Raw genomic sequence first — 13,297 nt, 5'->3', positions numbered from 1 at the left:
ATTCTGGGTGCATTAACACTTTCGCATGTGAAATTGTAAGTCGCCGGTCTCATTTATATGGCAATTACTTTGCAGCTCTGCTGAAGTGAAATATATGGGTCAGTATTAAAATGAGTGATACAAACGCCATAAACATCCGTCACAAGGAGGAAACTGAGGCTGCCTGCTACCTGATCTTGAGCAACTGAAAACTGTCTGTGTGCAAAAAGGCCTTGAGAGGCCTGCTGGAACTGCTGACAAGGTGGCCGTGAATCCAGAAGATGGAAATTAGGATCATTGTCATTAGGGCACACGGTACGAAAAAAAAACCGAAAAAAAAAAAAAACGCTTAACATTTTAGTTCATCCCCGTTGTTCTGTTTTCTTCAAACCTTTCAGCAGTTGAAGTCACTGAACAGAAAACGGAAGCAAACGGGGAGGTAACTATCCGAATATCTCAACAAAAGGAACGCTTGTTTTCGTGTCCCCGTTGCCATAGGTTTTGATACGGTGTGCCCTAAAGCGTCATGAACAATGTACATCAATAAGTTCTGCGATCACACAACATAACTGTCAGTTTTACAACTGATTTAATATCTCGGTAATAACAAACTTGAAAATTCCAGAGCACAATTACACTTCCACAAGTGAGATATACAACAAAATTCCCATTCTTTAAAAATATAAAAATAAGACACTGGACACATGCTGTATGAAATGCAATAAATAGTTACAAAATTAAGAAAAAAAAATGGCCTGTGTTTTAAAGAGGATTTGAAAATGGGAGTCCAGTCAAGATGGGCCATTTCCCCTCCGTCTTCCTTCTAGTGTGACGCATGCATTATGATGCCTCAAACGGTGTGACCCAATGACTCTTCTTGTGGGACCTTCTTCAAAAGGTTTCTGCTCCCAACTGAGGTTGAGCTACATTGCTACTGTTACAGCTAATGTCCGGTATCTGGTCCGCAAACGACTGTGTCATCCACTGGTCGTATGGCATGTGGCTCATTGCTGTAGCTTGGTCCTTACTGGGCATTCCTGAAAGAAGCAAAAAAAAAAAAAAAAAAAAAAAAAAAAAAAAAAAGAGAATATATTCATTACAAATGTCATTTTAGATTAACAAACTTAAAACCTGTACGACGAGTGATGCTAACTTGTCTCATCTTTCGGGTCTACTTTTCGATCAGCACAGGTTAACTAACAAAAGTTTACACAAGCACTCTGGTCTTCAGAAACCTACTCTCACCGGTCTCTTTGGTGGAGGAAATGTTGCAGTAGCTGGTGCTTTGCTTTGCATCCTGGGACGCCCCACCGCAGTTCTCGTACTCCGGATCCACCTGCTCTTCCTTGATGGCCATCCTCTTAGCATCCTCTGTAGCGCAGCGATACAGGAAATACAAGGTTACTCATCTTCGACACTCTGAACTGCCTTGACAAACGGATGACATTCATTTCTCCTTTGCGTGCACACCAAACGACTGAATATAATTTGCGTAACATGAAGCGTATGATTATCATCATATCAGTCATATTCATTATGCAAGGGTGTCCACCCACTGTGCCCAGAGTGGGTGAAAACGCACTTTGGTGATGACATTTCACTTCCTTATGTTATTAAACATACATTTTAGCAATACAAATGATTATTCATGTTCTGTATCATTCAGTGGGATCTTTCTCTAACATATAATAAACATTATTATCTAAAAAGTTGGACTTCGTAAGATAATAGATCCGATAATAAACACAGAGCTCTGACAGCCATGCAGGTTTTTCAGAACTTTTGAGGATTTTACACATTTGTGGTCGTTGTCTTAAGTAGTTTCCGTGGGTCGCAGAAAGTAAAATTAGCATGACATGAGCTGAATTCATGTAAAAGGCTTTTGAAAATCAGCTTGGTATTCGCTCGAAGCTCCGTTGACATTTCGCAAAGATACGCTTGTTTCTGTGAGAACTCGTTGAAAAAGAACTATATAAAGTATACTAAAATACTACATGTCATGACTCAAAATCCTATCTCTATATTGTTTTATGTCCTGCGGATTCAAGAAACATGAGTTCAATGGGAAAGTGAGCCTGTCTCGTAGCCAGTCGCCTTAATTCTTGCACAGAATTCAGCGTAGCTGACGCGACCACTTTTTCCACTGCCATGGATTTTGTCACCCTAATTCTGACCATATTACAAGGGTAAACACTCCAACAACTTTTAAACCGTTTATGATAGAGACCTGATGTTTGGACCATCGTTTTTCTTGGAGGGTTATCTACACAATTAACATATGTTACCCATGGTTCAAAATGTGTGTTTTTGATTGGACCCCCTACTTATCAATGACATTATATTCAGTGTATATAGTGCCTTCAGAAAGTATTCACACCCCTTGACTTTCCCCACATTTTGTTGTGTTACAGCCTGAATGTAACATGGATTGAATTGAGATTGTGTCACTGGCCTCCACACAATGCCCCATAATGTCAGTGGAATTATGTTTTTAGAATTTGTAACAATTTTTTATGAATAGATTATGTCTTGAGTCCATAAGTATTCAACCCCTTTTATGGCAAGCCTAAATACATTCAGGAGTAAAAATTGGCTTAACAAGTCACATAGGTTGCATGGACTCACTGTGTGCAATAATAGAGTTTAACATGACTTTTAATTGACTACCTCATCTCTGTACCCCTCACATGTAAGGTCTCAGTCAAGCAGCGAATTTCAAAACACAGACCAGGGAGGTTTTCCAATACCTCGCAAAGAAGGGCACCTATTGGTAGATGGTAAAGGGGGAAAAAAAGCAGAAATTGAATATCACTTTGAGCATGATGAAGATATTAATTACACTTTGGATGGTGTATATATACACACCCAGTCACTACAATGATACAGGCGTCCTTCTTAAGTCAGTTGCCGGAAAGGAAGGAAACCGATTAGGGAAATTTACCACGAGGCCAATGGTGACTTTAAAACAGTTACAGAATGTAATGGCTGTGATAGGAGAAAACTGAAGATGGATCAACAACATTGTAGTTTCTCCACAATACTAATCTAAATTACAGAGTGAAAAGGGGCCTCCCGAGTGGCGCAGCGGTCTAAGAGGCGTCACTACAGACCCTGGTTTGTTCCTAGGCTGTGTCACAACCAGCCGTGATCGGGAGTCCCATAGGGCAGCACACAACAGGCCCAGCGTTGTCCGGGTTAGGGGAGTGTTTGGCCAGGGGGGGGGGTTTGTGGGTTGGGTTATTCCTTACATTATTTGCCCAAGAAGTTTGTATTGTTACATACAGCCGGAAATAACTTTTGGATATCAGAGCGGCGGTAACTCCCCAGCATTACAAGGAATATGACTTTCCCGAATTGGATCCTTAGTTCGTACCCCCCCCCAGGGCAATTTAACTTATCCCAGAGGCTGCTCCAAGACATCGCCGGCGGAGAAGAGGTATTCGGAGTGGACTTCTAATCAGACTCTGGAGACATGCACACCATCCACCGCTTCCGAGTATATTACTCGCTAATCTTCAGTCTCTGGACAATAAAGTAGACGAGCTCAGGGCGAGAATCTCCTTCCAGAGAGACATCAGGGACTGTAACATACTCTGTTTCACAGAATCATGGCTCTCTCCGGATATACTGTCCCCATCCATACAGGCAGCTGGATTCTCAGTACATTGCGCAGACAGTAATAACTAACTCTCCGGAGTTGAGTCCATTTTGCTCCTCCCTTCCTATAGGCAGAAACTCAAACAGGAAGTGCCCATGCTAAGGTATATTCAACGCTGGTCTGACCAATCGGAATCCATGCTTCAAGATTGTTTCGATAACGTGGACTGGGATATGTTCAGAGAATAACATCGATGCATACACTGACACGTGAATAGCAGATGTTGTTCTCACTGTGACTATTAAAACCTACCCAAACCAGAGACCGTGGATAGTTGGCAGCATTCACGCAAAACTGAAAGTGCAAACCACTGCATTTAACCATGGCAAGGAGACTGGGAATTTATTTTATCTTTATTTAACTAGGCAAGTCAATAAAGCTGAATAAAAAGTGTAGTTATTCCCTCCGTAAAACATTTAAACAGGCAAAACGTCAGTACAGAGACAAAGTGGAGTCGCAATTCAACAGCTCTGACATGAAACGTATGTAGCAGGGTCTACAGCCAATCACGGACTACAGAGGGAACATCATCCACGTCGCAGACACTGACGTCTTGCTCCCGGACAAGCTAAACACCTCCTTCGACCCGCTTTGACGATAACACAGTGTCCCCGACGCAGACCGCTCCCAAGGACTGCGGGCTCTCGTTCTCCGAGGCCAACGTGAGTAAGACATTTAAACATGTTAACCCTCGCAGGGCTGCCAGCCCAAACGGCATCCCTAGCAGCGTCCTCAGAGACAGCGCAGACCAGCTGGCTGGAGTGTTTACGGACATATTCAATCTCACCCTATCCCAGTCTGCTGTCCCCACATGCTTCAATATGGCCACCATTGTTCCAGTACCCAAGAAAGCAAAGGTAACTGAACTAAATGAATATCGCCCCGTAGCACTCACTTCTGTCATCACAAAGTAATTTGAAAGGCTAGTTAAAGATCATGTCACCTCTACCTTACACTACCCAATAGATCCACAGACTATGCAATTGCCATTGCACTGCATACCTCCCTATCCCATGTGGATAAGAGTAATACCTATGTAAGAATACTGTTCATTGACTATTGCTCATCATTCAGCACCATACTACCCTCCAAGCTCATTAAGCTCAGGGCCCTGGGTCTGAACCCCGCCCTGTGCAACTGGGTCCTGGACTTCCTGACGGGCCGCCCCCAGGTGATGAAGCTAGGAAACAACACCTTCACTTGCTGATCCTCAACACACGGGCCCCACAAGGTTGAATGCGCAGCCCCCTCCTACCCAAAAAAGATCATCAAGGACATCAACCACACGATCCACGGCCTGTTCACCCCACTACCATACAGAAGGCGAGGTCAGTACAGGCACATCAAAGCTGGGACCGAGAGTCTGAAAAACAGCTTCTATCTCAAAGCCATCAGACTGTTAAATAGCCGTCTACCACCCGGCTACTCAACCCTGCACCTTAGTCTGCTAGGGTATTTACATAGAATCACTGGTCAAATGTTTACATAACGCTTTACTCATTTCATATGTACATGCTTTATTCTAATCTACTGTATTTTAGTTAATGCCACTGACATTGCTCGTCCTAATATTGATGTATTTATTAACTCCATTCTTTTACTTTAGATGTGTGTATTGTTGTGAAGTGTTAGACATTGCTAAACTGTTGGGGCATATACAACACATCACTGAGTACCACTCTTCATATTTTCAAACATGGTGGTGGGTGCATCATGCTATGGGTATGCTTGTAATCGTTAAGGACTGGGGAGTTTTTCAGGATAAAAAAAAAAGAGACAGAATGGAGCAAAGCACAGACAAAATCCTAGAGGAAAACCTGGTTCAGTTGGATTTCCAACAGACACCGGGAAACATATTCACGTTTCAGCAGGACAATAACATAAAACACAAGATCAAATATTCACTGGAGTTGCTTACCAAGACCGCATTGAATGTTCCTGAGTGGCATAGTTGCAGTTTTGACTTAAATCTGCTTGAAAATCTATGGTAAGACTTGAAAATGGCTGTCTAGCAATGGTCAACAACCAACTTGACAGAGCTTGAGAAATGTTTAAAAGAATGTGCAAATAATTGTACAATCCAGATGTGCAAAGCTCTTAAGAGACTTACTCAGAAAGACTGCCAAAGTTAATTCTAACATGTATTGACTCAGGGGTGTAAATATTTACAGAAATAAAATTCAGCATTTAATTTTCAATAAAAATGCCTAAACATGTTTTCACTTTGTCAGTAGGGGGTATTGTGTGAAGATAATGTATATATACACACACAGCACCAATTAAAATGTTGTACTCATTCCAGGATTTTACTTTATTTTTACATTGTAGAATAATAAGTGAAGACATCGAAACTATGAAATAACACATACGGAATCATGTAGTAACCAAAAAAAGTGTTAAGTAGTAACCAAAAAAAGTGTTAAACAAATCAACATATTTTATATTTGAGATTCTTCAATGTAGCCACCCTCTGCCTTGATGACAGCTTTGCACACTAGGCATTCTCTCAACCAGCTTCATGAGGTAGTCACCTGGAATGCATTTCAATTAACATGTGTGCCTTTATTTCCTTCTTAATGCATTTGAGCCAATCAGTGGTGTTGTGACAAGGTAGGGGTGGTATACAGAAGATAGACCTATTTGGTAAAAGACCAAGTCCATATTATGGCAAGAACAGCTCAAATAAGCAAAGAGAAACGACAGTCCATCATTACTTTAAGACATGAAGGTCAGTCAATCCAGAAAATGTCAAGAACTTTGAAAGTTTCTTCAAGTGACCCAGAGTTACCTCTGCTGTAGAGGATACGTTTATTAGAGTTAACTACACTTCAGATTGTAGCCAAAATAAATGCTTCTGAGTTCAAAGAACAGACACCATCTCAACATCAATTGTTCAGAGGAGACTGCGTAAATCAGGCCTTCATGGTCAAATTGCTGCAAAGAAAACACTACTAAAGGACACCAATAAGAAGAAGAGACTTGCTTGGGCCAAAAAACACGATCAATGGACATTAGACCGGTGGAAATCTGTCCTTTGGTCTGATGAGTCCAAATTTGAGATTTTGGGTTCCAACCGCTGTCTTTGAGATGCAGAGTAGGTTAACGGATGATGTCCGCATATGTGGTTCCCACCGTTAAGCATGGAGGAGGTGGTGTGATGGTGTTTTGCTGGTGACACTGTTGGTGATTCATTTAGCATTCAAGGTACACTTAACCAGCATGGCTACCACAAGCATTCTGCAGCGATACGCCATTCCATCTGGTTTGCACTTAGTGGGACAATCATTTGCTTTTCAACAGGACAATGATGCAACTCACCTCCAGACTGTGTAAGGGCTATTTGACCAAGGAGAGTGATGGAGTGCTGCATCAAATGACCTGCTCTCCACAATTACCTGACCTCAACCCAATTGAGATGGTTTGGGATGAGTTGGACTTCAAAGTGAAGGAAAAGCAGCCAACAAGTGCTCAGCATATGTGGGAACTCCTTCAAGACTGTTTGAAAAGCATTCCAGGTGAAGCTGGTTTTGAGAATGCCAAGAGTGTGCAAAGCTGTCATCAAGGCAAAGGGTGGCTATATTTTGATTTGTCTTAACACTTTTTTGGTTACTACATTCATACATCCATATGTGTTATATTTCATAGTTTTGATGTCTTCACTATTATTGTACATCGTAGAAAATAGTAAAAATGAAGAAAAACCCTGGAATGAGTAGGTGTGTCCAAACTTTTGACTGGTACTGTATACATGTAATCCATTGTGATTTCTGCCTGTAACAACAAAAATGTGGAATAAATCAAGGGGTTTGAATACTTTCTGATGCACTGTATAAGAGATTCAGTATCCAGCTTTCACACATTCGTTCTGAAATAGCCAAATGAACGAGACTTAAGTGTGGCAAATGGAGACTAATTCAGTTACCTTTGGCAAGTCCCAAGTCGAAGTGGTACTCTGTCTCTTGCACCTCACGGGCGACTGGGGCCACACCCTTGATCTTGTCCCGTAGCTCCTTCAGCTTGATGTAGAAGTGAACCTTGTCCTGAGCGCGGGGGAACTGGGCACAGCGGGGGCTTGACGAGGGCATCAAGTAGCACACCTGGGGTGTATTTAATGAGTGAAAACGTTCGCAACATTGCAGGTAGGAATGTAATGTGTAGAGCCGACATGACTCACAAACACTAAACTTGATCGACACACAATATATTTCTATCTGAATATTCTATAACGCCGCACCCTCTTGAACAGACCCCAAAACAACAGTAGGAAGAGCCAATTAGAGGAACAGCCAATGAGAGAATGGCTACAAACATCAAAATACAAACATTTGCGACTTCTTTCTATTTTGGTAAAACTACTTACCGTTTCGGTTTCTGGGATTGTGTACGGCTGTAAGCCGAACTCGAGTTTCTTTGCCTTCACTCCAAAGATCTCTTTGCTGAAAATTTCGTAAATACCTGCCAAAGAAGAGCAATGCAATGAATATCATTTTTAATAGTAAGTTAAGTGTAAAAGGCAGCATTAAAAAAATACAATTCTAATTACTGATATCCTCGAAAATGTTCTCACATTTTCCATTGAAAGCTGCAATTAGCGGTTTGTATTTCTTCAGCTTCTCTACCAATTGATGGCCTCCTTCACGAAACTCTTTGCTGTAGAAATAGCAATAGTTAGCCAAATTACCATGATGGCAATTCTAAACTGAAAAGAAAACACATCATGCAAGGTAGTTGTATTACTATAAATATTACTGTGATGGCATGTTAAATAACATACATTTGACAATAACTATACATTTGAAGAAAATGGGGTTTGACACCTTGAGAGGTCTTTGCTTCCTGGCGTTGTCCTCTCCACCATGTTGGTAAAGCCAATGCCATACTTCTCCGGTAAGTTTTGATCGTGCATGTGGTTGAGTTGCTCATCAGTAAGACCAGAGAGGAACAGGCATTTCCCTAAGTTCCGAAACAAGAACAAGCTCAATCACTTTCATCGTAATGTTACTAATAATGTGGGCCGTGCTCACTTAGGTACAAAAAGGAAGAAAGCTGTCTCAAATGAGTTAAGCAGGGAGGTACTATCTGAACTTGTCCAACAAGAACAGCTAGCTTTTGTTTTGCTACGGTGTGCCCCAATAAACATGACCCTGATCAGGCAGTCAGAGTGTCATATTACAGTATTCTGGATATATGGAAATAGAAGTGAAAAAAAGAATACTGAGTGAAACGTACAAAAATGATTTCCTGGGTTTGGGTAATGTCGTCCCTTGTAGGCTGACAATAGTCCTGGATTGATACCAATCTGAGAAAGGGATAATACAATACCTTATTATTGCAACATGCTAGAGATTTTTTTTTTTTTTTTTTAAAGTAGTAATTTTTGAGATTCACACAATTTATAGCTTTAATCTAATTAACATTTGCGTTTGATCCACGGGCTATCATTAGGGGAAAATGGTACACATAAAGCAAAATGTAGCCAAACTTCACATCAAAAGTCCTACTCGACATTCCCACTCCGAAAATGTCACTCGTTGAATGACGTTAAAACTCACTATCAAAATGTCGAGGTTGTGGTCAATAATGTCTGGCAGGGTTTTGGCCATGACCTCATCCACTGACATGCCATTGAAGCGGTTAAGGGTCCTTTTGGCTTTCTTCAGAGCTTCTGCCTGATCGTGTTCCTCCTGCGGTTGGCCCTCCCCCGGCTTCTGTTTGGGAGGCCTACCTCTCTTTCTCTTCCCTGGCATTGGAGCTAAAAGAAAGAAAATGAACACGTTTCAGGTGAATCTGTTTCAGGCCATTTACAGAATCGCTTATCTTGATCACATAATGAGTGCCTATCTGGGAAGCAAGGTGATTTCTAGATCAGTGATCCTGTGCAGTCCGACTGCAATGTAGTCTCAAACATGCCCACTAATTCTGCGAATGGTGCGAGACAAACATAATTTAATTGATTGACCAATTGATTACAGGAACAGCACTGCACGAGGATGGGTGAATTCATGTTAATACCAGGGAGATGGGGACTGGTGGAAATGTGCTTACGGTATGTGGAGGAAAGAGAGCACAGAGTGGCAAATTGAGCTGTACAAATATTTACCAAGCAAACATGGTAGATTGCATGGCTAAGTAGGGGGAGGGGCAGTAATCACATACCTTGTGATGTATCCACAGGCTGATGATGTTGGACAATTGGCTCTTGATGGCCGAGGAAGTCATGATGGAAGTCCAGCTCTTGGTGGACTGGGAGCTCCTGGTGGACCGACAGCTCTGTCATGACCCGGTCCTCTCTGGATCCCTCCATGTAATGGCCCATATGACCTGTGTTATGGTACTGCATCACATGTTGAGCTTGGGGGTGCTGCTGGGTGGACTGGTACCTACAGGTCGAGAAGACAACAGGACAAGAGGCAGACTGGGGTGACACTATCTTCTTTTGTCTTCATGGGATTTGTCCCGACACGAGACGAAACTGATGACAAACAAATGGCGCACCAACGATGGGAGGGCCCATAGAGAAATTGTTCATGCTCCTAGGATCTGAGAATGAGTTTACATCAATGATTAGCGGCCTTCAAAGAATACATGTTTCACACACACATTGGTTTGACATGTCGTTTTCTGGTCAGGAAAAAAAAACTTATGGCCCTACTTATGGGCCAATCATTTGATATGGATGTGTGCTATTAATGACCATGTTTTAATGAAGCATATTTTAAGGTCTAGGACTACTTTAGTTAAATGTAAATGGCCTATCAATGACACGTTACCTCATACTCTGCATCAACAGAGTAACTTTGCATATACACTTTCAATTACCGTTTTTTTTTCATTGCAAATCTTACATTTGATCATGTAACATGTAGAGAGATGTCTTTGTTTTGTCGGTCTGTTTTTCTGAATTCCTGCCTGTCTCTGTCTATACAGACCATTATTGCTTCTTCATTTTAAAAGTAGTGTTGCAATAAGAAGCATGCTTTTTTTCCTGAATGTGTTTTTGATGACAATTAAGCATTGCCTAGTGTAGGCCTCGACAATAGTAACTGTTGTCAGTTGTTACAAAAGGCTATTTATTTCATCATGACAAAGACTGCACTGACACTCCACAACAATTGTATTTTAAGCAAACCCTCCAACACCAATACATTTGGAGGACAACTCACCACTGTTGGAGATAATCCGTAGGAACCGTCAGTGACGTATACTGCTTTTCTTCCATCTTTACGAGGATTTACTTAAATAAATTAATATTCATGTTGCTGTTAGCTACAATGATATGCCTTTACGCTCTAAGTTACCACAGTAGGAGTATTGACAAGCTGTAGGTCTTTAGATTTGGCAAACGGATTGTTATCATAGCACCACAAAGACGTCTGGTGGTAGGAAGGGCTACGGACAACCAACATTCATTCCAGCTACACAGTCTACTATACTAAAAAAAAGCTTTCTGGAAAATTGTGAGGAGGGTATATAAACGTGCTAGCGTAACTAATAAAAGATGTTGTGTATAGACATACCTGTTATACATATGTTTACAATTCCCTTTTCAGCAAATGCACCGAATGAGGGCGATCAATGCACCCAAAACAAAGACCATTTAGGAACATTGGGGGGATCTGTCTTCAGTTTGTTGGCTTGTTCTTAGAAAAAGTATTTGCATTGTCGCCACCTACTGGGTTGGAGTATGGATCTGGGCTCACATCAACTTGGCTTTTTGTGCCATTAACCCATTATATTTAAATGTAGCTTATCTACACACTATAGGCACATTACGCTTTTTTACCAGAATGGAAAAAGTAGTTTCAGAATTTCACAACTAAAGATTCCATCTCTCGAAAACGGAACGAGATAGGTGGCAGTAGCGCGCCAATATTACCCACAGCGGTAACATAACATTCTATAAAAGAAGAAGAAGACTGTGTAAGCAGAGCTGTTACGTTAAGTGACCTGCCGATGTGCTTCAATGATAAATAGATTTCTGTTGGAAAACGACCGTTTTTCAAACTCGCCTTTTGTCTGTTTCAGAATAGAGCAAGGTAATGTCAATAGCTGAGTGCGAGTGTTTATTTTGGGTGGTATGACTGGAGCAAAGACAAAATATCTACTGCTAGCTGGCTAGCTGCTTGGCTAGCTAGGTAACGTTACATATGCTAAGTGACATAGCTAGCTAACGATTGAGATATAAGAGATTTTGGAGACTTAACTACTGTAGTAGTATGGCAATGGATCCCCGATTACGTGCCATGTAATGTCAGAAAATCTGTGTTTAACATGTAAACTGTGTTTCCTGTGGCAGTGATTTTTGAAAGTCATGAATGTACCCTACTACAACGCCTTAGCATGTTGTGTTGATTATTCAATACAATGATGATGTTGGGGTACTGGGTTAGGGTTAGCACAACAGCCCACCCACCTGGAACCAATCCAAATCTTTCTGCTAAGGACTACCACTATACCACTGTCTGTCTCTCCCCTGTATAGGTAACTGATCGGTCCTCTTGGCTGATGTGAATATGCCTGCTGGTGTGTCATGGCCTCGGTACCTGAGGATGTTTGGTGCCAGTGTACTATCTATGTTTGTTGGAGCAGAGGTTGTCCATCAGTACTACAGACCCGATCTGGTAAGCATGGAAACAAACTCCTATCCTTCCCCCATTTTGCTTTTTCATTATATGACCACGTGTATCGTAAACTGAAGGGTCCACATGGTCTTGTGTTTTTTGTGTACTTGCTCATAAGATCATAAATGCATTGCTTGTAATGTTGCTGATACTCCAATGCACCTTTTTTTATTTCCCTTTGCCAGACTATTCCAGAAATCCCTCCCAAACCTGGTGAATTGAGGACTGAACTGCTGGGATTTAAAGCCAGAGAAGAGGCTGCTGCCGTTGCTGCCCCAAAGACAGTGACCCTTTCCGTTGACTGATTACATTTTTGTACAGTATCTAACTCTAGAGCAATCCTTGTACATATTGCACATGTTTAAAAACCACAAAGGGACAAATGTGAATAAGAAAAGTTGGATGGACATGTGCGTATCACATTTGTTATGAAACGAATGTGGTATAAATTGACGTGTGCCAATTCTATTCAAAGTTACTCCAGGCAATGATGTGTTCACATGGCTGGATGGCGCTTCAGGCTCCTCAGACTATAACAAGAAATTGAACCTTTATTTAACTAGTCAAGTTAGTTAATAACAAGTTCTTATTTACATTTAGGTCAGGAGCCTACAATTGTGTTTATCGAACCTATTGTCATGGAGAACTCATGAGGTCTTGAGTATGGGACAACTTGCAGAGCAGACACCCTTTTGCTGTTCTTGATGCGAGAGCCATAGCAAAGTGAGCTCAAGTTTTAACCATGTTGTCTGATGGATCACTAATGCAACTTCTGCGCAGACTAGTATGAGTATGTCAGATACTGTATGTATGTAACTGTTCATTGGGTTTTTAATCAACAGATGTGAATCAAATGTTTGTGTTTATGCTTTTAATAGACTTATGTTGGGTCCACACGCAACAACAAAAAATATAGATATATCCAAATCTGAATTTCATTATTTATTAATGAATAAACTTTTAAATTATTCTGATCGTTTATCATTCTGATTTTGATCATTCAGAGCGCTAGACGAGGAGGAGCGTCAAACGATTTGGC

The 13,297-nt window shown here is 41.2% G+C and overlaps 2 protein-coding genes across 3 annotated transcripts; one reads left to right on the top strand and one right to left on the bottom strand.

Annotated features, from left to right (window-relative positions):
- Window positions 1-545: 545 nt before the first annotated feature.
- LOC118396407 (G/T mismatch-specific thymine DNA glycosylase-like) lies at window positions 546-11,317 on the bottom strand. Of its 2 annotated transcripts, none has more exons than XM_035790586.2 (11): window positions 11,155-11,317; window positions 10,801-10,871; window positions 9,794-10,017; window positions 9,190-9,389; window positions 8,867-8,936; window positions 8,455-8,590; window positions 8,205-8,287; window positions 7,998-8,092; window positions 7,560-7,734; window positions 1,219-1,350; window positions 546-1,016 (listed from the first exon to the last, which is right to left on the bottom strand). In XM_035790586.2, the coding sequence occupies exons 2-11, from the start codon at window positions 10,854-10,856 to the stop codon at window positions 871-873; spliced, it is 1,317 nt and encodes a 438-aa protein (XP_035646479.1). In that variant the 5' UTR covers window positions 10,857-10,871; window positions 11,155-11,317; the 3' UTR covers window positions 546-870. The 2 variants fall into 2 exon arrangements, with proteins under 2 accessions (XP_035646479.1, XP_035646480.1); XM_035790587.2 differs by having other exon boundaries at window positions 1,225-1,350; window positions 11,155-11,316.
- Window positions 11,318-11,507: 190 nt separating this feature from the next.
- Window positions 11,508-13,227, top strand: LOC118396409 (protein brawnin). The gene is made up of 3 exons (XM_035790589.2): window positions 11,508-11,673; window positions 12,119-12,258; window positions 12,444-13,227. Exons 2-3 carry the CDS (start codon window positions 12,151-12,153, stop codon window positions 12,561-12,563), a joined length of 228 nt encoding a protein of 75 aa, XP_035646482.1. The 5' UTR covers window positions 11,508-11,673; window positions 12,119-12,150; the 3' UTR covers window positions 12,564-13,227.
- The last annotated feature ends 70 nt before the right edge of the window (window positions 13,228-13,297 follow it).

Source organism: Oncorhynchus keta, chromosome 17 (genome assembly GCF_023373465.1).
Source record: "Oncorhynchus keta strain PuntledgeMale-10-30-2019 chromosome 17, Oket_V2, whole genome shotgun sequence".
NCBI classification, from domain to species: Eukaryota; Metazoa; Chordata; class Actinopteri; order Salmoniformes; family Salmonidae; genus Oncorhynchus; species Oncorhynchus keta.
Note: the sequence above shows the minus strand (reverse complement) of the source record. Positions and strands in the feature narration are given on the sequence as shown.